Source organism: Vanessa tameamea, chromosome 6, assembly GCF_037043105.1.
Source record: "Vanessa tameamea isolate UH-Manoa-2023 chromosome 6, ilVanTame1 primary haplotype, whole genome shotgun sequence".
Lineage (NCBI taxonomy): Eukaryota > Metazoa > Arthropoda > Insecta > Lepidoptera > Nymphalidae > Vanessa > Vanessa tameamea.
Window position 1 is genome coordinate 10,399,108 of NC_087314.1, and position 27,758 is coordinate 10,426,865.

Consider the following 27,758-nt stretch of genomic DNA (forward strand, 5'->3'; position numbering starts at 1 on the left):
TTGTTGGAATTGTTCGACTCGTATATAGTCCGAGAATGTGTGTTCACGTATAAAATCCATTTGTTTCTCCAAAGGAGACGTTGTTTAGTCAAATCGACAAACTTATCTAATTTTAGGCCATCGTACTTCATCCAATCTGTCCTTCACTAAGGCATTACGGGCCCTCGAAGTTTAAATAGCTCGAGATAACCCAGGATCTAAGATGACAGGGCTATGTAAATAAAGCAACGGTTAATTGCTGGACGTTCTCTTGCGATTATATTCAACAAGTTCATGGCTTAAGGAATTTACTTTTAAGCATTAAGTATGTACATAGTTCTGACAAACAGATATTTCTGGATATCAACGAATTTGTTTAATAGACATACATATGAATTACATAATAGGTATTCATAATATTGATTGGATAATTATTTTATATTATAAAATAATTTCTTATTTATTTATGTTACAATTGTTATAAATGTTCCTTATCGTTATCTTAGTTTAAATGTTCTAATTAAGATATATTTATCCTCCTTTCCATCAGCATTAATCCTTTGAATTTACCTCGATCAAGTACTGTCACGAGGTATTTCGGTAAGACTGTTTACATCTATGTTTGTTACAAAGATACTCCACGTCCTTCTACAATTACTTCAATGACATACTTAGGGATTTATTTATTAGGGATTTAGGGATTATATATAATTTGTTATTGTAAAATATTTTCTGAAAGTACTTAACGATATTAATAATTCTTTCACCATTAGGCAGCTACTTTTTCTGTAGTGACACGGACTAAGAACATTAGCACATTTTATTTCAATCTAATAAAAAAACAGTCTGAAATAACGGTAATTGTAACAAACTACATCACAAGTGCTATTGAGATACATACGTATGTATATATGTATACTTACAGTCACAAACTGAAAACCATACAGGTAAAGTAGCTAGTATTCATTTATCTTAAATCCTTAGTATTTTATATAAGTATATAATTTATATTATAATACGTATTATAGACGGAACCACAAAACTAATTATATAAAATCATTTAATGGTTCGAAATAATTAATGCTATCAGTAAATAAACGCTTTAAATATTTACAAAACACAATATCGAGTTTGTCGGTTGAGAAACCGTTAACTAAAATAAAGCAGCGGTTTGTTTTGTAATCTAGATAATAGCGTGGCTGCGGCCTGCGGTGGCGCGGCGCGGCGTGCTCGCCACCCTTGTTACAGCCGCCATGGCGTGGTGTGATGGCTACGACAAGCCGCTGCTGGTACCACTTAATGGATGGTGAGTATTTTTTCCCCTTTAATTATACTACAGTACAGTATACAGTATGGATATTTGTATATAACATCTGTGTTACCGAATATGTTTAGAACGACATCGTCATCAGTCGTATCACTACGCATTCGTAATAAGGTTCTTTATATAAGTTGCTGTGTCCTTTTGCTATATTTCCATCATATGAATTTAGTTTATTCTAGGTAACGTTAAAGTAAATCTCATTTCATTTTCGTTAATGACCTTATTGATATATGTCGCGTGCGATACTATAGAGTTGAGGTTTATGTCTTTGTTGTTTTAAAAGTAATTATTGTTGACATAAAATATCTATTGATGCACCATTCGCGTAATAGCGACTCGTTTGATCGGCAAACGGCATGATGCTCTCATATGCCGTCATGACCCTCTCCGACGCCGCTCTCTATTCCCTATTGAATGCTTTGCAATGCTATACATTATTATAATAAAATCTATTTATTTTGTTATTTAAAAAAACTATCTTTTCATGATTTTTTTTCCATATTTATTTATTAGTTTTCTTCAATTATAATATACTAGCTGTTACCCGCGGCTTCGCTCGCGTAGAATATTAAAAAATATTTACAAATTTACTTATAATATTAAGTTAATGTAAGACCTATTTGTATACCACATTGGTGTGTATTTCAGTCCTTAGGGTAGAATATCGACAAACGCTTAAATGCGAATCAGCTCATTTTTAATCTGTAGCCCAAAAATAAAATTTCATGCTTTTTACTTCAAAAATGACGGACTTCCAAACTATCCTATATACGAAATGTCTACCCAATTTCTCTCCTTAGGGGTAAAATATCCAAAAACGCTCAAATACGTATATACTCATTTTTTATCAGTATCCCAAAAATAAAGTTAATGTATCTATCTTCAAAAATGACGGACTTTTTTACAAACTTTCAACCTTTATTTCACCCCCGTAGGGGTAGAATATGCAGAAACACTTACATTAGTATCTACTCTTTTTTTATCAGTATCCCAAAAATAAAGTTTCATGTTTCTAATTTAAAAAATAACGGACTTCCATACAAACGTTTAACCGCTATTTCACCCCTATAGGGGTAGAATTTCCAAAATTCGTTCCTTAGTGGGTGTCATGATATGATAGTTTATAAGTGTACGTATAAATTTTATGCTTCTATTTCTAAAAATAACAATACTTTCAACAACTTATAACCTTTCATCCCCCTTTTCAACCCTTTACAGCCCTTTTTTCCAAATAAGAAGTAGCCTATGTCCTTTCTCAGGCTCTAGACTATTTGTGTACCAAATTTCATTTAAATCGGTCCAGTAGTTTTGGCGTGAAAGCGAGACAGACAGACAGACAGAGTTACTTTCGCATTTATAATATTAGTATGGATTTTCAATAACCGTTAATTTGGATGTTTGGCATCTAACGGAACTATCGTGATGGCCGCATTTTTATAAATATAGTCTCGAATGATTTTAGGGTAATTGGATTCGATGCCACTTTTTTTGATTATAAATACTGAGAATTCGACCATAACTTTACCGTTTAATTAGTATTACTTTATAAAAAAGTAAACAGTCTACATATACAAATGTTAACAATTATGACTATGATATTCAAGGTGACTTGTCGATCGACAGATGGTTTTTTACCTATTAAAATGGCAATTATTGAAATCTCATAGAAAAATGTTAGGATCCCACAATGTCAACATTGAACATTTAAAAATTCTTTGTTGTTACAAATTATCCGTGCTTCACAATAAAATGATACCGAGAAACAAGCAAAAGTTGCCAACGCAACCAAGTAGGCTTATTAAATTACTAAACAAAAATGTATTCATGTACATCTTTATTTAAATGAAAAAAGACACAGTGATGTTTATCTGCCTCGATGCTTAAGCGTGTAAGGCTTCAGCTGTAAGTGATCTTCAGTTCAAATTCGCAGTCTGCTATTGAATTTTTTTTTACTTTTCTCTCTACCAACTTTCAGAAGAAATCCGGCCATAGGAAGCTAGTGTTACACTTCCGAGTCTCGCATAGCTAGTAAAACTGTTTGTCCCATGACCGATCTCTCACCGACTGAATTGCTGTTGCATATAATTATGAGACTTGTGTATTATTTCTCTATAGAGTGAACGTATGTGCATATTTGTGATAAAAAAAAACTCATTAATAACTTAGAGTGGCCCTCTAGATCATCACTGCCCATTTCTCATATCATAAATGTGTCAACAACCTTGGAAACTCAAATGTCACCATGTGCTTATACTTATTCTGGCTTACTCACCCTGCCAGGATAATCAATACTAAGTATTACTGTTTGGCAAAAGAATGTATGTTGAGTGGGTACCCTACCACCAATTGTAGTTTTTAGAATTTTCCAATTGTTTTCATTAGACCTCGACATTATCATAACGCTGAAGGTTTTAGTTGAATTCCCTCATCATAGAACATTCTGTACTACCTCTGATTCAAAACATCTTATATTTGCATTACACAGCCCGTTTATAGAAGAAGTTTAAAGGCTACATATACAACTTCACGCTTCGAGCCTGGTGGAGCGGAGCAGTAACGCAATTTCACAAATGTCAACCAACTTCGTAAAGTTGATGTAATGAGGCGCACGTGATATACTCCTAAAACAAGCATTTATAATTCAAATTGAATCCCGAACAAGCAAAGAATAATGTACTTAAAATTTAATATCGCATATTATATATATAATAAAAAAAAAGTAAAAAACAAATACTTGTTGATTTCTAGGCAGATTATATTATATACGTATATAATTGTATTTAACTAACATAACTTTGTATTTTAAACGTTGAAAATGTGTAACTTCTGAGTTTATTGCCGATTCTTCTCGGTAGTATCTACATGTCGAATCGGTGGTAGCTCCAATAAATTTAGTTTTGTAAAATGACGATTCAAAAGTGCTTGTAAAAGCCTACTTGAATAAAGCAAATTTTGATTTGATTTCTTATTATGGAAGAAAAGTGTATTTATGTTGTTATGCAAAATCACTCATGGTTTCCCATCAAATCAATAGGAAGTATGACGCTCGAAACGGACGCCATATTTATTTTGTAGTGACGTCACAAAGCATGATCTAGGATGATCTGATTTTAAGTATAGTGCAAGTAAACAGTGCTTTTTAATTATATGTGTGGTAAACAAGCAGGAGTCTCACCTGATTGAAAGTGACTACCACAGTCCGGGGATCTTGCAGGTGTGTTGACAACCTTTATGAAGGTTCCCAAGTTGAATTGGTTCGGAAAACCCACCGGCGAAAGCTGGTTCCACTCAGTGGTTGTGCAAGGCAGAAATGTCTTAAAAAATGGCGCTGTTATATATTTTCGGACATCTAGGAGGTGCAGATGAAACTTCAAATTCTGATGCGATGTCCAAAAGTGAAATTCAACGGAACAATAATTTCACGGAACATTTGCCGCGAAATATGGCCAATAATTATGTAACAGTTGATTAGAAATAGAACCCTTTTTTATTTATTGGCATTTAAAAAAGAACAATTCGCCACAACCCTCGGTAAGCCATTGTAAATCCCGGAATAAATCAATAGAGCCCCCAGTCATATGTTTTACTTTATATTGATTGCGGTAGCCGCGTGGCGTCTCAATTGTTATTGACGTCCTATTTTTTAATTCTGCTACGAATTGTACACAAAATAAACTTAGTATAGCAGTATATAATAAAGTTCTAAGATTAATTTGTGACTTATTTGATTTTTTTTTTATTAAATAGACAAAACATAAAATACTTATAACAGTTTTCTATTTCTCGTCATTTTTCTTCGAATACCTTCGAATGTCCCAATTCCGATTTATTCCATTAAACACCTTCATATTGAACGAATAGCGTCCCCATATAATAGAGGCATATGTATTATATAATTATAGTGATTGTGGTATTAACCCAACGACCCAAGCGCCGTCAGCCGAACAAACCTTACCGCACCTGCGACCCGCATCTTTTGTCCATAAAATGGACCGTATTTTAACATTTTTTGCAGCCAGGTTTTAGTATTGTGGTAAGCGAAAATGAAATGATATTTGCCCTTAATATTTATGTACACTTCATATCTGCTAAGTAATTAATTTAAAACTCATTTTATTAATCATTAATACATGTTATATTATTCTATACACGATTATATAAAGGATAGTAAGCGTTTAGTTTGTGTTATTTGATTTTTATGTCAGATATTTTGGTATTATTTTGGCTGATGTTGTCCTACTAGCCGACTTGAGTTACGACGGTCGTTTTCAATGAGTGGACGGAGAAAAGCAAAGAGCGCAGAAGATATAGTGCTTAAGTATACTACTGACATAATCTGTAGTTAAAATGGTGGAAAAGAGTAACTACTGAGTATCTTGTATCGGTTCTTCTTGGTATAATCTACTTCCTGAACCGACGGTAGCTCTACATTTAATTCCACATGGTAACATGACGATTCAAAAGTGCGTTTATGAGCCTACTTGAATTTTTTATTTGATTTGATTAATGAAAAAAATATTATACCAATATACCTATATACATACCTACTTAAATTTATATCAGAAGATACATATTCTTGTAATTCGATGGGCGTAAAAGTAACTATTGAGTTTTAGTCGAGACTTTTTCTTCGGGGTTTCAATCATCGTCGACTTCATTGCCACCTAATGCACATAAATGGAACTTCGCCTAAAACCTTACCACGAGACAAAAAATATAAAGTTTCAAAAAACAAATGAAGTTTACAAACGATGTGTTCTACGATATATTGCAAATAAAATAAAGATAAATTATTATAGAAATGGGAACCTGTAAATTTGCTCACCTCACTCACATTAAGCAACAAACTGTCACACATCCATTAGGGGCTTGTCGATGTAGACTGGAACTGCAATTAACCCGCTAATCGCTTTGTTTATCTCTCTCATTAACTTTCTCGACCTCATCGACGGCACAAGGTGAGGATCGTTTAAGTAAATTGCTTTGATCATTATATGGACGTTTATAGGGTCTCGACGTATATCGAGGATAGGAATCAATGGGATGTGTGTTTTTGTTGGCCCTCTAATCCGTAATTGGATAAACAGGTTTCATCTGTTGTAATACCAGCATTTTCCGTTATTATTGTAAATGTAATAAAATAAATAAGACCCTTAATATTTATCTTAAGAAAAAATAATATATTGTTTTGTAGCATATATAATTAAATACATAAACATAAATAAACATAGTAGAAAAAAGTAATAAATAAAAATAAAAATTGAATTTAATTTATCATTTTCATCTTTCTCAGTTAGTAGTTAGTTAGTAGATTTGTTAAATTAATATTATTACATTTTAGTAATCATTTACATTAAACCTAATTTTATATTAAATGTTATACATAAAAAAAAATTGTTGAAGTTCTCACTTGTTGCAGTGAAACCGAACTTGTTAGAAATAAGTCGATAGATGAACAAAAATAATTACAACTCTTTTGTTATAATTAATTTACTTCTACCGTCATCAGACTACCTATGTATGTATGGAACTTTATATTCATATAAATATTGTATAACGTCATCGGAAGAGACTAGCGTCTGAGACACAGGCTCGGCCTAGTTCAGGCGCTTGTACTCATAGAATAATTGCACGTACAAATTGTAATATTTTTCATAAGGTGTGATACAAACATGTACATTATTTGATTGTAATTTCTAATAAACAATAGTTTTAATGTCAAAACAAATGCCTATCAATTTGTGTGCTATATATTATTTAGAAATATAATAATAAATTCGCAACGCATCTCCACGTATACAATTTCCAATAAATAATTCATCGCCAATCGCTTTCGTTTGCCTTATTCAATGAGTTATGGATGAGAAATTTTTCCCTCACTCATCACTAATATTACAACACGTACTAACTTACATATTGACTTCTCTCCGGTCGCTATAATACAGTTTCCATACTCGACATTTACAATTTCCAATATAAGGCTATATTTTATATAAGGATTCGGAGAATCAAATAAAAGAATATATATACAAATTATGACCGCCTAAAATTTTAGCAAGGATGCTAGCGAATTTCCTCTAGGCGAACAATGAACCATAGTCCTTTTGTTACCAGAAATGTTTGCCGTTTGCAGTTAAAACACTTGGACATTACAGTAATAATGCAAGAACTTTCTATGACATAAATTAAAGTTTTTATAAATGACACGTCTGATATCGAACATCTTTTTTTAACAGGCTACATCCACCAATAGCATCAACGGTTCGAGTAGTATCAGTGGGTGGTTCAACTCCAGGAGCTGGAGTCCGGTTACTACAACTTGCACCATCAGGACAGCACTTGGTACTGGCACCATCTGCTGGTGACCCGCAGCTATGGCACGTGATGTCTAATTCGAAAGTGCATACTTTCAAAGGTAAGTAAAGATAAACATTGATTTTATGATTTATATCGCGAAGATTTTTTATCCCGTTATTTTAATATTTATGTTTTTCTCTTAATCAGACTTAACCTAACCCAATCCTCAGAAAGAATTAAAGTACGATCGAATCGAATTTTCCCATTTTACATTAGAGATACGATTATGTAATTTCATTTAGGTATATATTTATCATTAATTTAAATAAACAAGTATACGTTTTCATATTGACGCGGTAGTTATTAATAACTTACTATAATTATATGTATAATTTTTATTATATTATTTTACTATTTATAACATCGACAGTTGTTATTTAATATGTTTTAATACAATAACGCGATCCTATTATAATAATTATCAGAGTATTTACTTCTGATTCAAATTCAAATACTTTATTATATGTAATGGTTTAATTTAATGGTTATTCAATCATAATCAATTACCGGCTCGTAAATAAATATCTTGAGAAAATCCGTCGAAATAAATTCAATGGTATTATTTATTTCAACAATAATTGTTGTATACAGTTTATTATTGGAAAGGCGATATAGTGTTTCATTCCCAACGTGTGCTTTGCTCTGAGAGTGGATTTTATAATAATATTTATCAAACAAACATTCCTTAACATTTTTAGATTAATATGTTTTATAGACTCATATACGACTTAACATCTACAATTTTAGGCAAACTTCTGTTTATTCATAGCTCTAATATTAATTAGCTTGTTCTTGAATTATGATTTGAAGTTTATACTTTTATATTGATACTTATTTATCTCATCACGCCTACATAACTGAACCAGTAGTAGTGTTATTACATATTAAAGTAGTCTGGGACCTAGATAAGGCATTAGGAATATAAATTAAGAACGTTAAGGAAAATTCTTTTACCTTTCAACGCGCGCCTAGTGTCAGCGAACACCGAGATCTATCACAGCTATAATAAAAACCATTTTATTTTACGATTTGAGTATTTATATGTTTATTTCACCTTACAATTGTGAACCTTAACAAACTGCTTACAATTTAACGCATTATTTTTCAGTAGATTGAACTATCGAAATTATATACGCTTTATAATAAGTCGAATCACCGTTTAGAATCTTTCAACAGTTTACAATCTCGCGGAATAGATAATAATCTAACGATGTTAACAGTTTTTTAGTTGATGTAACAAAACACAAACGCTTCCTCACACCCTAAGCCTTGTTCTAGATTCTGACGCACGAAACTTCTTTGTGAGCGCACTATATTAACAGCTGCTCTCTCATCCTACCGTATATTTGATTAACAAACGTAAATCCGTTGTCTTAAGGCGTTATAAGGGGTAACTACGAGTACATGTAATGGCTTTATTTGAGTTACACTTATTTCTTGTTACCCTGTAATTGTTACCGGATAAATTTGTTACATGATACTCGCTTTATTTTCTTAAGCTTTCTATCACAATATATTTTTTTTATTTAAGTCGCAATAATAAGTCACAGGAAATCATTGGCTTATTTTTGCAGAATATGTAAATATATATATATTTTTTTACGTAATGGCATTAAGCGTAAATTGCGACGTGATAACTCTGTCTAATAAAGCATGCGAGACGAAACGTTGCACTGAACGGATTTGTAAAATTTTGCTTCGCAAATTTTTACAAGCGGAAATCTCACACTCTGTGCCCTGTCAAGGTATGAGATTTCCGCTCGGCATATTTATCGATAACGCCCAATCGAGCAAGGTCAACGACGTATGTGACGTTAAAATTTGCATTAAATTAACTTGAAATCAATTTTTTCACATGTTGTGCATAGGTATATTAACATTCGAGTAAATTATATGTCTGATAGCTTATTAATTTTTTTTAAACTATACACCGGATATAATTGACACCAACATTATTTTTAGACCGGATTAGTAACAACAAACTGCCTTATAAAAGTAAAATAAAAACACTAGTCTGCACGATGTTTGATAATAACGTATTAATGTGATGATTGCACGATACGAAGTCACTTTTTCTATTCAACTTATACGATATATTTGACAGGACTGTAAAAGTGCACGGCATCAGTTTAATCCACGAAGACGCTCCCCACTATTTTTCGCGAGAGCGAGAGATTGCGGGAAGCTCAAATCAAGCGTGAGTCTTAAGCCAACAACGGCTCAGTGTACAAGAGTAGTTTAATTCACGTTGTCGTAGATATTGAGTCAACGGGAAAGTTGCTCTAATTATTATTTTTCATTCTATAATAATAATTATTATTTTAATTATCTTATATCGTAAAAAGATAAACACATAACCTAATTTTTCAAAAATGCAGAATTAGTCTTGGATAATGACGCTTACAGTAACTCTCGTCCGAAAAAAAAACTGTCTTCCAAATCCAGGACATTAGAAATGCAATTCGTATAACATAATAAATATAAATATTAATAAATAATAAATATTGGACAACATCACATACATTACTCTGATCCCAATGTAAGTAGCTAAAGCACTTGTGTTATGGAAAATCAGACGTAACGACGGTACCACAAACACCCAGACCCGAGACAACATAGAAAATTAATGAACTTTTTCTATATCGACTCGGCCGGGAATCGAACCCGGGACCTCGGAGCGGCGTACCCATGAAAACCGGTGTACACACTTCTCGACCACGGAGGTCGTCAATATAACATATTTTCATTCTTTTATTTAAAAATGAATATTATTAGAAAAATTCTTTGAAAAATTATCATCATTGTTTGAAATTGCGAATATGTAGAGCATATTTCCAGTTGAATGTGAATCACATCTGTCATCTAATTTTGTGTACGTGTTAGGCACACGTACACAAAATGCACTCTAGGCGTGGCAATGGAACCTACACTCTAGCAGCTAATATTGTACACTTTGCCTGTAGCGATTTTGAAAGAGATTGAGGCGCGTCATCGTCCAATATACACACATGTGAATCTTTAATAACAATAATTGAATTATAATAAATACAAGTTTTTCTTTAAAATATAGTATTATTAGTTATTTTTATTTCACTTACATTTTATCAGCAGACAGAATGACGGGTTGACTTGTTTCTGAAACATATCATGTAGTTAAAACATGTAACAAAATAATTTATTCAATAAGAAAAATATTTATCTTAATTGTACTAAAGACTAATTCCTATACAACGCTAAATAAACAAAGGAAAAATTAACAAGTAATACGCATTTGTTTAACGTGAAAGCAAGGACGTACGCTCGTACATCCGACGTACATTTAATTAAGAAACTAGATCCCCTATTTATATTACGCAGTGACTTTGTCCGTGTTATAGAAAAACTTATAGGTCATGTCTACTACAACAATATGTAGTAACAATACTTGAAACTTATAAACTACTCGTATTAAAAAAATTAGACGTATTTGTCCATTAAACCAGAAATGTGATTAGCACGTATTTTGGCGCAACTAGGGTTCATTTCTCTCGTGTCAACTGAGTTGGGCGCACTTTTATACTATAGTACTCAATAGCTGTTTAAAGCAGCTGCATTAATACATTCGATAAAAACATAAAATAATTATGAAATTTTAATACATCTTTTGGGAAAATTAACCTTACTAATACTTAAATATACCATATAAATACATTTTATTTATGAATACAACGAAAACCCGTAATAAATAATTGGTAAATAATATAATACTTCGAATCAAATGACCGCGACCGTGTGAGAAGAGTAGGTCACATAGCAATCACTTAGCGCAAAAACAGTAATCCATCAAATATAAATAACAGCATTTAGCAGATCAAATAAAGTAAAATATAATGCTTGTAAAAACGTGCAACAACATTTTAGGCAAATGAATATTTTAAATACCATCTGAGATATTTATGATAAAATAAATCTTGTTCAACGCTTGTTGTACGTATTTGACATTTTACAAGATTAATTTAAATTTCAAATTACATCCCTCACTGCGAGACATCAATGTATACACTAGTACTTTTTCCTTGTTTTGCTTATATTACCAGTTTCGATGGAATCAACATACCCAACCAGCGATAAGAAAGACTTGACGTTGATAAGAAACGTCTAGTAAAATGTCTTCTAAAAATGTCGTGATTAAAGTGGTTTTACATAAACACATTTTAATTTCCTCAGACACCTTTTACTGACATTTCAATTAATATTTGTCTATCCATTAATCGTTTATATATACTAGATCATTTATCCCTACGGTTCATTTTTAAATATATAATCCTTTGTATAAAATTGATTTACGATGAAGCGAATATAAAAACATAACCAAATCAACCTTTCAGCTTTAATAAGCTTTAGTTTTTTAACAAAAAAACCGACTTCAATAGGATATAAATTATTATAACAGCAATCAAGGTTGATTTGGTGGCATTTAATAAATGTTGTCTTCCGAAAATTATCATTAGATCTTTAAAATTTAAATTTAATTCGGACCATTTCGGATAAAGCTCTTTCAAATAAAATAATTTTGGAAAATTTCTTTTTTAGATGACGGAGTTATTACCGAAAACGTACATACAAAAATATATAAAATAAATAACTAATTTTACTTTTTTGAAGGTTTAAACGAAGGTAAACAACAGTTCTAAATCTGTTTTAGTAATTGATACATTAGGGTCGGTAAAACTAACTCCGGATCTACATGTAAATCGCTTCGAGTAAAATTACAATTTTGACCCAAAGTCAGGCGATTTACGTCATGGATGGATTGTATTCTTTATAATGTTTAAAATGAAACTCACGATTTTCCAATTATTTTCTGCATAACGGAAAAGTCGTTTCAGACACCTGGGGGATTGAATCCATATCTAAACTCACTCGATGAATATATTTAAATGTATTATACAGAGATCAATGTTTATAAATCCTTTTACTAGTTCTTGGTTGGATAAAATCCTACGTGTACCGATGATGAGGTATAGGAAATGTCTATGAAATAAATTAACTTGGACTTTTACGAAATTTTTATAGCCCACTGCTGCACTTAGATTTTTTCCGCCACGTTAAGTGTGTTTAATTTAGTTAATGTTTGTGTCCGTTCAAAGTGTGCTGGTAGATGCGTATGTAACAGATTTTAGTCCATAAAACACCATGTTTTACTCGATCACCGAATACGTGATGAAACTTTTTGCCATCTATGAAAGTTGAAACACATGAAAACTCGGTGTAGTGCCCACCCGGATTCAAACTCGTAGTCTTCGGTTAAAATTCATGTAGTTTAACCACCGGACTATTTCGTTACTAATAAGATAAAATAGCTAAATCCAGTAATAGAATCATAATAAATTCCTTGAAAATTTTAATGCTATTAATTTTAAGCTCCCGATAATAATTGCGTCAAACTGTTCTGGGCGGCGAGTGTACGATATTAAATTTAATTGATCAATACCAAACTCTCATTAATATTGCTTTCGGTCCTTTGTTTATTTGGCAGGTTTTAAACTACAGTTTGTAAACTAATTAATAATTTGAGTATCTCGTTATTTACAAGAATTTATGCGTTAAGTGGATTTTGTTATCTTTTAAAGCTGTCGTAGCTATATCGTATGCATAAAATATATATTATTCATTAATATATACTAACAGAAAATCAAAAAGATATCGTACTGACATGGCGTAGAAATATAAATGTGTGTGACTATAAGTCTATTTCCTGTTGACGCACAATATGTGCCAATCTTTAGCGTTAAATTCTATTGACTTCAAACAGAAATACGTCTTTATCTATACTAGTATTAAATATTATTACAAAAGCGATAGTAACACTGTCTGTCTGTCTGTTGCTCTATCACGGCCAAACTACTGAACTAAATTTGATGATATTTGTTATGAAGCAAGCTTGAACTCTAAGGAAGGACATAGATTACTTGTTTGTTTGTTGTTGACAACCAGTATTTAATATAAATAAATAATAATAGCATAATTATGAGAATTGCTGTTCGCCCCGTAACCGAATTTCAATCATCATTATTATTGTAAATTTGAGGAAAACATGCATATGTAAGTGCTTATTATTATAATTGAAAAATATTAATTTAACGAATATTATTTGATATGTACTGTTACATTAAAAATTATATTTATAATTTTAACTTTTTTAATAATTATCTAAAACGTCACAAACGTGTCAATTAGCTTGAATCCGTGCCGTTAACCCAATTCCAATATATTGGTGTTGCTAACTCAATACTTCGATTTAGCATTGTTTTTAAATTTAAATAGCTGTCACGCGTGGAATATGTATATATTTACAAATTAACTTATAATATTAAGTTAATGTAAGACCTCTTTGTATACCACATTGGTGTGTATTTCAGTCCTTAGGGTAGAATATCCAGAAACGCTTAAATGCGAATCAACTCATTTTTAATCGGTAGCCCAAAAATAAAGTGTCATGTTTCTATCTTCAAAAATGATGGACTTCCATACAAACGTTCAACCCCTATTTCACCCCTTTAGGGGCAGAATTTCCAAAATTCGTTCCTTAGTGGGTGTCATGATATGTTAGTTTATAAGTGTACATATAAGTTTTATGCTTCTAGTTCTAAAAAAATAACAATACTTTCAACAACTTATAACCTTTCATTCCCCTTTTCAACCCTTTTTTCCAAATAAAAAGTAGCCTATGTCCTTTCTCAGGCTCTAGACTATTTGTGTACCAAATTTCATTTAAATCGGTCCAGTAGTTTTGGCGTGAAAGCGAGACAGACAGACAGACAGACAGAGTTACTTTAGCATTTATAATATTAAGTATGGAAGTATGGATAGTATGGAAGTATGAATTACATTTATTTTTAAGGTTCAGTGAAATAATTATTACAATTAGATTTTATTAGTTTGTTGTATTTGTTTGGATATCCTTTTGCATCCTTTCAGGTCAATTTATTAGCTGTCATCCAAAATAAAGGTGGCCACACTCCCTAAAGTGATACTGGCCACACTGCCTAAACATTTCAAAGTTACAAAAACTTTTCTTTTTTTTTGCATTTTTATATCATCGGTTTAACACCGAATTCAAACTTCAAATTTGATATACTGAATATATCTTATAACTGAATAACTGAATATTAATATTAATAGTGGATTTTCCAATGAGTTGCATTATCCACGTGTAACTGGAAATTTCGTGATAACCTTTATTTTCATACAAACTTAGTTCACACCGGCCTAGCGAACGATGTACTAAATTATTAAATATAAAATCTGTGTTTTATAAATATTAATTTTAAATAAGATAAATTATTCTAAAAAAAACTGTAAATAAATTAAGTAACTGTAAAACTATATTAAGATCTGAGTTTGTAATGACAGTATGTATAACACACCATTATAGTTTGTTACTTGTATTAAATAGTTATATATATGCTTTATTCTAATTCATCGATCAACACAGTTTTTTTAAATATAACAGTATATAACCGGAACTTTGAAAAGAACGATTTTAGGTTAGGTTAGGTTAGATATGGAATTTTAATAAAGGAGTAACTCGCCAAGAAATAGAGATTATTGAATGAAAAAATCAGATTGTGCTATTCTCCAAATAAATGAAATAAGGGCAAGCGAATCATTATGACGATAATAGTTCTTATAACATATTTAATTCTTGAAAAAGTACATTAAAATAAAATAAAATTATGCATGCAACGTTGCGTGCAACATGCATATAATTTCCATTCCACATTTTAATTTCAACAAAATAGGTATATTGCAATTTGAATCGCAGTCGACTCACGTTTCAAGCCAGTATTCCAATATCAGTGAAACGTCGTCGAGAATTATCCTTTACGACGGGCGATCACAAAATGGTAATTTAATAAGATTGTCCCTGCCGTATTATAAATTGTTTTTATTCTTATTGCATCTTCATTTTTTTTTATTTACCGTCCCGTTTTATTTTTTAAACAATGAGATATAAACATTCGAAAAACCATTGATTCGCGCTTATGCCCGTCGTATTTGTGTGTATGTGTGCGTTTATTTATATCGTATGCGTTATTCAATGATGTCGATTCATTTTCAACGACATTCTGTAACAAAAACTAACTCCAAACTATGTATCTAAATGTGTTTTGTATTATGCCTTATTATTACTATGCCTTAAAGAAAGTTTAATAGGTATTTATTTATTATTATTGCAATGTATATAACGGTAGGATCAAACTATTTATGCTTCTTGCAAAATTTGTATGATTTTCATATTTGTCGTCAAAACTAGATTTTTTTTATTGTAATATTGTAACTTTAAGAATCTTAAGAGATATTTGGGATAGGAGAGCTTTTAAACTTTTTTATATCTCAATGCGTCGTTAGCGTAAAAGCCGACTAAGGGAATTTCGTAACGAGCCTCCATCAATCGATCACGTAAGTGCCTTCGTCTGATCCACGCCGTGTGATGGCGAGGAATCACCCAAGTAAAAGTATTCCTAAGAGGATTGACGTCAGACAGGCAATAGGCTGTAAAATACTGTTAAATTTGTTTTCCATATAGTAAACATACTGCGCCCAAATAAATGGGTTAAGAAAATTCGAAATAATTTAAACATAAAATGGCATGGATTATTATAATTAAAAATATATGATCACTAGTATTTTATTGTATTCCGTTCAATTAAAATAATATTCATATAAAATAAATCTATATTTTGTATCAAATGTACACGTGAAAATCTTTAGGACTAGAGAACTGCGCATGATCTGATATCATGCGCAGTTCTCTAATCATCGTGTGCAAATAGAAAATACCTCTGTTCCCACTCTCATCCACAGCAACTCTAGAATACTAGAGAAAGACTATCTAGAGTGATACACTTCCAATCGCCTAACTCAGGATTACTACTTAGATTTTTTTGAGATAAAAAATCAACAACTAGTTCGGAATCAGAATTTGAATCCACGACGGGAGGATGTAATAACTAAACGGACATATAAATATAATTGTTTATTGGTATATCCAATACTAACTGATAGCTAAAAATTTTGCTATGCGTCAATTAAAATAAAACAATATATTTTTTTTATTAATTAAAAGAAGATTTCCTTTATACGTTTTTCCGCTTCTCTTTCGATGCCAAATTTAATAGCTATATATATTATTAAGATACAATTCGAAAACAAAATCATATTTTTCAGTTCAACAGAGGAATTTAATTTCATATAACATTTCGCTATCATAGTGATTACGCGGGTTTACAGGACTTAGGCAAGTCGGTACGCCCAACAAAGCAAATTTAATTTAGCTCCTTTGTTGATCGGAGACCTAAGCTTCCTAATAGAGAAAATACCGTCTAGAATATTCTATTGTTGAAATTTGTCAATTACAGACTATAATTTATGTATGAATATATTATATGACTCTTTAGCAGCAATTCTTAGTGAAGTTAAAAAAACTAATCTCTCGTATTATTTTCCGCCATTTTGTTGTTGGTGCCTCATTGGTTCGGAAATTACACGACTGATTATAATTCTTATTTTGTTTTTTTTTTTTTTGTATATAAAAATAAATTAAACAGTAAATTTATATTGTGTTTAAGAGAGTTAAACATAGTGTTTAGTCGAATAGGAAAATCTCTCAAAAATATATTTTATACTCATTTGTCTTATAATGAACGGTAAGCTTATAATAGACGATTATTTATATATTTAATATTTACATCTATAAAACTAAAATATATTTATAAATCTGAGAGCTAAATATACATATACATATATGTAGAAACAATATATGATATGTTTAAAGCTCTATTGAGTAAAATCTGAAAGATGAGCAAACGTAGGCAAATATTGAGTCTTCTTAATATATACGTTCAGAGATTACGAGTACCCTTATTCTAAACCTTATCGATATATTTCAGAGCAATATTGCATGATCCCGATCGCTATTACAACTCTATGCGTACATATTAGGGTTAGCGCTCACTGAGCAGCTCAACATACTTTACAGATAACCAGATGAGACTAAAAATTTGTTCAGTCAGGAAAAGTATTGGACCAGTCTATGTCCTCGCAGTTTAAATACTATAAAGCTTACCAGATTGATCTATTTGTTTAAATATTTTATCTCAAGCATTTTGTTTGATATATTTACCGTTATAAATGAGGTTATACGCTGAAGTTTGAGGTGTTCGCTGCCCGCAAATATACACGCAAAAAGGAATTGCGTCTTTGTGCTATTATGAAAACTATTTCTTGAAATTCATCAATAAATGAAGCACATAAAGGTTTGCACTTGGTGAGAATTCAAATATTATATATTATATACTATCGTTGTATTTCTGTTTAAATTATGAGTGATCCATCGTACATCATCGTACACTACAAGTATAAAGGACATAACACCTTAGTTCCCAAGATAGAGATTTCTTACAGTGGCAATGTATGGGCGACGGTGAGGGCTAACCATCAGGTGGCCATTTTCCAATCCACCTATATATTTTTAATTAATATGTATTCGTGTAATATTATATATAACATCAAAATACACTAACGTTCATGTTCATTCGTCGTGTTATTCAAATGGATTTTTGCGAAGTGAATGTTCTTCATTCGCTGTATTATAAAATACTAATAATAGAAAATACCCTGATCTGAGAAGAACCGGCGAAAGAAACTCAGCGGGTCTTTTTTTGTCAATTTGATTATTTACACAATTGAATATGAATAAAAATAGCCAGGAGGCCATCGGTTCATTCCCAAGGTGTGGTATCTATCATAAATTCATTATTGCGCGAGGTACTGGATAATATTTCGACATATTTAATTTATATAGTTCTAAAATAAAAGTAGCCTAAGTTACTCCTTATTACATCAGCTGTCCGCCAGTGAAAGTCCCGTCAAAATCGTCCAGCCGTTCCAGAGATTAGCCGGAACAAACAGACAGACAAAAATTGTAAAAAAATCTTTTTTTGGTATATGTATCGTGTATACATACATGGTGGTCATGGTGATGGTAATAATAATCATATAATTATTTTACTCGTTAAAAACATGAGTGTCAATAAATTTAGACATTAAAATACAAACTACATCTATCGTATTCCTTATATACACTCAGCATATATTAAAAATACCTTCGACAAAGGAGTTTACATCGATATATGAAAGGCACTTTAATATTTGCTAGCAACTAGAGCAAGCAATCAAATATGTTTTGATATATTCTAAACTACTCTGAGTATTAAATTCAAAGACCCAAGTTTTAAATATATATTTTTTATTTATATTATGTCTTTGAACATTCAAGTAATGTAATGCTGACTTACATGGTTGTGTATTCAGAAACGTAATATTTAGTGCTATGGCTATTACCATTTTAATAATTATAACAATTATTAAAAGTCTAAGACTAAGGGTGTTAAGGAACCATTAGTATGCAAGCACAACTCGCACTAGTTTAGATTTTATTATAAATATCATCCTATGAAACTATGTTACAAGCTTTTATTTACTATACGTTAAAAGGATGTCATTTCCAGGTCACTCCGGGCGGATATTATGTATGTGCGTCACGCGCGAATCTCAGTATCTATTAACCGGATCTGAAGACACGAGCGTCGTTGTGTGGGATCTCCACACTTTGGCTGTCAAGACGAAAATCTTGTAAGTATGTTACGGACTTAGTTCGGATTAAATCTTAATCTTTCGAAGATAAAGAAAATATTAAAATGATTCATAAATGTTTTCGAAAGTTCGAAACCTATATTTTACTAAAATCATTAAAGTTGTTAAAATACGTGACTATAAAAATCTAATTATTCAATCTGTCTGATAAAAGTTATCTCGTGGAATTCTTCTCGGTATTAATTAGCTCCCCTGGAGATCTGGTATATCGTATTATAATTGCGCAATTAGAATCCACAGTTTAATAGGTTAATGTGTTTATTCGCGAAACTTTGGTTTGAAATTTAATGTGCTGTTTGTTTGTTACTTAAATATAAAGTACAAGTAAATATATTAGCGATTTCCTGTAATCGGTATTTCACGGTGACGACGGAAAAAATGAGCACGCGATTCAATTCAATTCAATTCATTTATTTATTTGCAAGAATATGGTACACAATACAGGTGTTAATTAATATAAATTCTCATATTCTACCGATTTATCGGTGTGCACAATATTAAACATGCAATAAATAATAATTTATATAACATAAACAAAAGCAAGACTACCATAAATTCAATCACATTAACATAAAATGAATGAATTATTAAACTCGAGATTGGCCTAGGTTGCATGGATTTTGAATGCGCGATTTTTGGTTATTCATGTGATTCATGTGCTCTGGCTACATGGCTATCTCAACTTAACATATACTATTTTACATTACATATTACACAACCCTATACTTTTTTTCTACCATCCAAAAATAAAGATAAACAAAGTGATACATATATGTTCCAATTTTATCTTTATATTCCATGAAACTTTTGTTATTTTTATGGGTTATGTGAAAATATAAGGAGGATTTATAACAAATATATTATCAAAAGGCGAACCTCCGGCCAGAACCCTTATAAAAAGCAATTCGCATGATTTTATTCAAGTTAACCCTCAAGGTAAATATAATCTTTCATGCATTAATGCTCTGATTTATTTGAAAATCATTTTCAAAAGATTTATATATATCATCTATAGATATTGAATTTACCTTTTGGAATCTATTGAAAAGTTTGAAATTAAGATGAATTTATAGTTAGGTATTAAGAGCTTTATGAAGCTATCTTTCTCGTCAGTACAAGTCAACAGTTAAACCATCGCTAAAGTTGTATGTACATCTAGAATTTATTACGAAAGTTGATCAATAAAAGCGGACTTTCAGCAGTAAGCTGCAAACGGAGTTATTACTTACCTTTTCTCACTTTGTTTTTAACCGACTGTTCGAGAACAAGGATTATGTATTTAGAGTGTTCACTTAGATTATTTTGTATGCTAAGTAATCGTCTCTATAAATTTTGAAATATGAAGTGTCGTTAGTTTCACATTATTTATGGGATTGCCAAACAAACACCTCGGTTGTAAGCAGCATCTTTGTTAAGTAATATATTGTTTAATAAATGTGCAGAGCCGTGATTTGTATTTATAATTCGTGCTCGGCAGTGAAGGAAAACATTGTGAGGAAACCTCGCAGTGTATGAGTATCTCCCACATGTATCCACCAACCCGCATTGGAGCACCATGGTAAAATCTCCAAACTTTAACCTCCAAAGTAGAGGAAGGTTAGCAACAGTAAGAGGCTGTTATTTTACTTTTACTCAAAAACATGAATGAATTAAATATGTTTTTTATCTTAATTTAGAGAGCACATCGCACCCGTGCTTTGTGTGGCAGCTATCGTCAATCGCTCCCTGGTTATCAGCGGCGGTGAAGATTCAGCCGTAATCGTGACGTCATTAGTCGACGGGGCCTTGGTAAGATTAATTTTAATGATTAATATTTTAATATGTCGACGTACTTCCAGCGAAAATAAATATATAATTATCATAAAAATATCTCCGAGTTCATAATATGAAATTTATACTTGAATTTTACATTAAGGTAACGAAACTTGATCACCATCGAGGACCGGTAACAGCTGTTAAAGTAATCCAAGATGGTGACATCTTGGTCACGTGTTCACAAGATGGCACCGTATGCACGTGGAATGTGGACAACTTCACCCTACTCAGCACTGTCTCAGCTGGCGTTCCGATACACGCAATGGAAGTTACGGAAGATAATGTATTCCTGATTACACTTCAAGGCGAAAATGAACTCCATATACGAACGTTTATAACAGGAACACATTTACATGTGCTGAAGAGACATAAGGCTAAGGTAAGACAATAAAACTTTTATTTATCTATAAAACTATATCGTAGAAAACATTATAGTTAAAAAGAGAATCGACAACATTTTAAAAATGGAATATTTTAAAAAAGGTATACACCATTTGCCAATTTCAAAATAAAAGAGTATATATTAAAATAATTTTAAAAACATTTTGCTGCATTGCAGATTTGCGAGAGAAATTAAAAGTAGCGAATTAATTAAAAAAAAGGAGACCAGTACTAGTTGTTAATATTAAAATCATCGCAAACATATTTTGATAAAATAAAAAATATAATTTTTCTATTTAAAAAAAAACGACTAGCATTAATTTGGTAATACAGTAATTCCCGTAATCGTATTTTCTACCAGATAAGAATACTTAATACTAAAGAATTATTTTCCATTTCCAATTAAATACTTCTTGTACAATACGTACTATATACTTAGAATATCAAGTAACATTTCGAACTAACATAACTTTTATCTTACACTTGCAAAGTTTATTCGACGTTGGAATCACTAATACTAAGAGAAAAAACATTTCTATCTCGAACGTACTTCTTTAGTTACTCCAAAGCGCTTTGCAGACGATCTTGTTGTGAGAATTACATATAAATTACAACAAACAATAACAACATCGTTAGAAATTTCTCTACAACCCCTGATTCAAATCGCATTCAAACAATTCACTCTCAAACCATGAATCGTTAAATTTATTAAAATATCTCTCTTGTTCTTAGCATTGCTTATTGTTTTTGAGAATAAAAACAGGAGTGAATATAATAAAACATTCATTTTATGTGACTTAAAAAATATATATTACTCTAAACAAACAATTAATTTGGGAATTGAAACTGAAAACGTAAAATGTTGATATTTTTAACAAGACGAATTTCGTTATAATGAGCAGCGGTAACGCAAAATGTTCGATCTCGACTCTTAGAGCGTTATCGTGGATCACTAAATTGTTTTAGCTCTTTCTTATACTTGGTAAGGGAAACAAATTACTGTCGTTTTCTAGTAAGTGCCATTATACCGTTCACATTCTTATCACATTAAGGGATGTAGGGATAGGTTCTCTCACAAACGGTTATTGATTGCACTAGCTTAAAAGTTCAGAGTCTAGAAGTACGAAATAAATAAATGAATGGTTGTAATATATTTGTTTCAAAGACAAATTGTGCAAATATGCTGAATATATTGATGGACACATTTGTGTGATGGAGTAACCGTCATCTTGCAGTATTACCCAATCATTCAAGCTGGTAATGTTCAATCTCGCTGAAATATATTCTGTAATTTGGTACGAATCTCAATTCAGAAAGTTAATGTTGCTTGTTTGCCAAACTTTTCAAACATCATTGGTACGTGAATTTCGCGTCTATCTTAATCTGCTCAAAACTTTGGTAAATTTGCACATTAAGAGATCTTAACTTGAGCGTCACATGAATAATTAATCGCGTTTTCAAAGTTGTCTATGTATATTTAAATTACTAAATGTATACGAAAAATAATTTTATTGAATAGTCATATTTTTATTTCATAACACTTGCACTTAAAAGGTGAAATGTTTCTGCGTGGGGCACGATTCCTCAAGAGCTGCTGTTGGTTGCGCTGATCAACGAATATACGTGTACAGCTTGCATAGCGCACAGCTGCTTCGAACATTAGCAGCTGCTCATGATTTATCTGCTCTCGCTATTGCTGATAAAGATCATTTCCTACTAGCTGCTGGTAAGTAAAAGTAATATAATTCTATTATTTCAAGATTAACTAAAGTAAAGTTTTTGAACTGTATATCTGACGGGGCTTTGTACATAATTGTATTATTATTTCAGGTGGCAATAGAGTCACTATATATTCATTCCACACGGAAGATAACTTGACTAACTTTAGGCCTACCAAGCAGTTGAAAAGACGGCAAACAAAATCAACGACGAATATCACCATGCTACAGGTATATCATCAAGAAAACAATTGCTTAATAAATGTTATCTATCTAGTAATAAACAATATATAAAATTACGTTTTGGTTACCAGGCGGAACAAAGTGAACTGATCCCAATCAGCTGTTTAGAAGTTTCTCGCGACGGACAACTCGCAGCCAGCGGGTGTGCTCGAGGATTAGTAAGAGTCTGGCAACTTTCCACACATCGTCTTCAAACCACGCTTAGCGGACATATGGGACACATCACGTGCGTCACATTCAGTCCCAATAACCTCATGGTATTGAGCGGCTCCGAGGATAGAACAGTGGTCGTGTGGCAATTAGCAGATAACTCTCCATCTTTAACGTATAAGGTAAGTTACTTTATATAAGAGATCATGGTCCTATTATAATTCCAAAGTAAATCACGGGAAGCAGGTATTTTTTCTTGCATCTTGCAACTTGCATCTTGACATTACTATTGTATAGATCTGTTCACAGACAAAGATCTCCACGTTAAATGTTTTCAAGACGGCCAGTGTGCGTGAGACGACTTAGAGTAAAGACAGCAAAAATAAAATACAAATTAGATTATATTTGTTTATTTGATTAAAACAATAATTTAACGTGGTGAGCCGAGTCTTTGTTAGTGAATAATAGTGAAAATAGCCCATTATTTATTTTAAGACAGTGTAGCTGACGGTTAGTTACTTGTCAAATGGCCGTTACTCCCATCTTAAATTTGTTTACATATATGACTAGTTAGTTTAAGTTAATATAATGTCCAGGGTCACCAATCTGCTCTGCAAATATTATTGATGATGTCAGACGGTCGACGAGCGCTATCAGGTGACCGTGCGCGACGCGTACACGTATGGATCGTGGACTCTGGCATCGTCCTGCATTCCGTGACCTGCCCCTCTACTAGCATTGACGTAACGTTGAATATGAAGTATGCGGTAAGTAATAGCCTGTTGACGTATATCTCAGTCTCTGTTCCTTCATCATCTTATGTCACTTCCTCATTGATCTAGTAGCTAGATGATATAGTAGTTTAACTAACAATTAACAAGCTGTAAATTTCCCACTAAGGCCTCCTCTCCTTTTGAGGAGGTTTGGAGCATATTCCACCACGCTGCTCTAATGAGGGTTGGTTTTGGCCGAAATTGGCCGCTGTGACTGAAATCGTTTACGAGGAAATTATCATATCTCACAATAAGGTCTACGATTACGATTTACTAAGCGACATTACATTATTAAAAAATATACCATACCAGTATGAAATCTTGGCTCAATATTTATTTCCACGTAATTCGAGAATATGATAATTCGCCGAAAAACGTACAACTGGGAAAATACTCGCACATCGTAACACTTATTATATGCTAATGTTACAGATCAGTCGCGTATTTATTTAGTTTACATGGTTTTAATCATTTAAAACAATGACATGTGAATCAAACATAGTCTTATCATAGCTCTCGTCGTCTATCGCAATTTTTTATTAAAAGTGTTTCATAAATATATCATAAATTTATTGGAGTTTAATTGTTGATGACCTATACCAATCATATGAAGAAGAGATATTTATTTCTTCCAAAAGAGAAGATCTAATAGCATCCTATGTACAAAAATAATGTGATAAGAAATATATAGTAAACAAAAATAAAAAATTAAGCTTTAATATCGTATTACTTATCCTAGTCGATCTTTGATTAAATCACTTCAAAACAAATTGATGCAAGTGCAGCAGCTCGATTCTATTAGAATTAACTTCATATCTCACTTTTGATATACGAACGATGTAACGACATTTTTATATGTGTATCCTTTAAATCTTTTAATGAAATATCATTATCCTCCTCCCCTTTTCCCAATTTTACTTGGGGTCGGCGCAGCATATCTTCTTCTTCCATACTTCTTTGCCGGACGTCACAAGTAAAATTCTTTCTAACCATATCGTCTTTCACACAATCCATCCATCGTTTCTTTGATCGTCCCCTACCTCTATATCTATCCACATCCATGCTTAAGTCCTTGTCGCATATCACATTCTGGCATTACCCGTTCGTATTCTCCGTGAGTTTCGAGTTTCTTCTAACAGAATACTTTTACAGGAATATATATAGATCCTAAGAATAACACCAGAACTGTAAAAGTATTTTGAACGAAATTCATACATTTTAAGAAAATTACAGAATCAAAAGTAATAACAATACACATAGGTATACAACTTTACTGTTTGACTTTTGTATTTCAATGCGAAATAAATTTAAAAATGATATCTAGTTAGTAATATTGGTGTGTTCCATAAACTTAATAACTAAAAGACTATTCGCATAATATTATGAAACTTTTTAATAAAAATAGTAGTGGTCATTGTTCGTTGTCTTCGTGTGTTGTAATTTCTAAAGGGACTGTGTATTAACTTGATAAATAATCTAATTTATATATATTTTACTCTCTGAACTCACTTATACTAATTCAACGTGGAGGAGTGCGCCTTCGTGACTGAGTTGATCTACATATAAGGTTAAAAAGGTTTTTATAGGCCTATTTGTGTTATTTATATGCTCAGATTCCAAACCTATTGTATTAAATATACACTTAAATAAAGTATTGTATATTTACTAGTTCCGCAAAATTACGAAATAATTAACATTTTACAAATATATTAATTAGGATAGTTTCGTCCGGATGGGGAATTTGATGCGTCAGTATAGTGTCCTAAATATTTGGGGAGGCATTATCTTTTATTTTAAATTTTAGATTGCATTTGAATACCGCTAAATTTTTCTACATTTACACTGTAAAAATAAATTTAATTCAATTCGTAAAACACAATCAAATATTCAAAGAAAAGTTCTTTCGTCAACATCGAAATCAGGTAAACGACAATTTTCTCGGTTGTCCATTGTCTTATATTTGTTTCTTCTATAAAAGGTTTTGCATTTGGACTAACGTCGAGTTAAATAAATTTATTTTATCTTTCTGGTCTATTGTTAATTAAAACATAAATTACGCTTTATTTTGTTGCAAAATTTTTGTTTCAAGGGGCGCCACTCTTGAATTTCGCCCAAGGCGGCGAATTTTCTTGGACCGACGTTGGCTTCCACAGATAAGAAAAGGGTCGGTTTATTTATCATTAAATTTTTGGCTTTATTTCGGAATTAAGAATTGTTTTTAAACACGGGTAATACTGCTATTATTCTGATAACTTCACTAATATAATCTATTCAATTTTAATAATTTCATATAAATATTACCTACCTATTGCGTTAGCTAACTTCAAAGAATAAATATAGGTTCTGAATTCAGGTGATTTACGAATATTAAATTTGATAAATTTTCCATTAATTTAGATGGAATGAGAATACAAACTATGTAAGAATACGGTGATCAATCCAATAATTTTTTTTTATTGTTAAATGGATTTGCAGAAACAATATATAAAATTAGTTATAGAAACAAGTCATGGAAAACTAGATATATCTGTAAGATATATTTATTTAGTATTATAGACTTTAAAAATAAATGTAGCCTTTTTTAAGTAACACAAATCTAATTTATGAGAGCAAATACCAACTTTACTAAACGCCGATTAGTATAATTATTTTTGAATTTGCTACATTTATGAGTCACTACAAATTTGGCTATATACAGCCAAATTGCAGAAATTGTTTCTTGTCTTAAAAAAATATGTATCATAATTAAATTTAAGAATTTTAATTAAAAATGTTTATTATTTAAAGTTAACGTGATAAATGAATATTCTTCCTTAGTATAATAGTAACACAAGGATAAGTACTTCAGGGATTTAACCTCTCTCGATTAAAAAACGTATTACAAAGCACTATTGTCATAAAAGGACATGTATTGATCTTAACTGTATATTAAATTCTCTTTAAATTAAAAAAAATAGATTGAAAATCTCACTATTAACTCTTCGTTTAATTACCTTGATTTTTTTATTATCACTTTTCACCCTTGCGATAAAACTTTTGCAACAAACGTCGCAAGGAATTGCGACGAAATAATTTATTAATTTTGTCTTTGTGACTTAAATGCGTACCTTTTTGGTAGACTGGTATTACGATACTAGGCGATTTAAATGTGTTTGCTAGAGACATTTAAAAATGAAAATTAATACAAATTGAGGAAATCTTCATGTGTTGAATAAATATTTGCCACAAGTGTATTAACCGACTCGCACTGGAACATCATGATAAGCTCAAAACCTTCTGCTGGTGAAGTAGCTATAAGCGTCTATTTAAAATTGATAA

The 27,758-nt window shown here is 31.5% G+C and overlaps 1 protein-coding gene across 1 annotated transcript in view; it reads left to right on the top strand.

Moving 5' to 3' along the window:
- The window catches only part of LOC113396414 (protein qui-1), a 107,484-nt gene that overhangs the window by 72,624 nt on the left and 7,102 nt on the right, over positions 1–27,758 (top strand). The window contains exons 14-22 of the mRNA XM_026634331.2: positions 1,167–1,285; positions 7,540–7,718; positions 19,216–19,339; positions 21,037–21,148; positions 21,276–21,554; positions 23,111–23,282; positions 23,387–23,505; positions 23,589–23,849; positions 24,264–24,434. Of these exons, the coding sequence (XP_026490116.1) occupies positions 1,167–1,285; positions 7,540–7,718; positions 19,216–19,339; positions 21,037–21,148; positions 21,276–21,554; positions 23,111–23,282; positions 23,387–23,505; positions 23,589–23,849; positions 24,264–24,434 (1,536 nt within the window). The remainder of the gene's footprint in view (positions 1–1,166; positions 1,286–7,539; positions 7,719–19,215; positions 19,340–21,036; positions 21,149–21,275; positions 21,555–23,110; positions 23,283–23,386; positions 23,506–23,588; positions 23,850–24,263; positions 24,435–27,758) is intronic.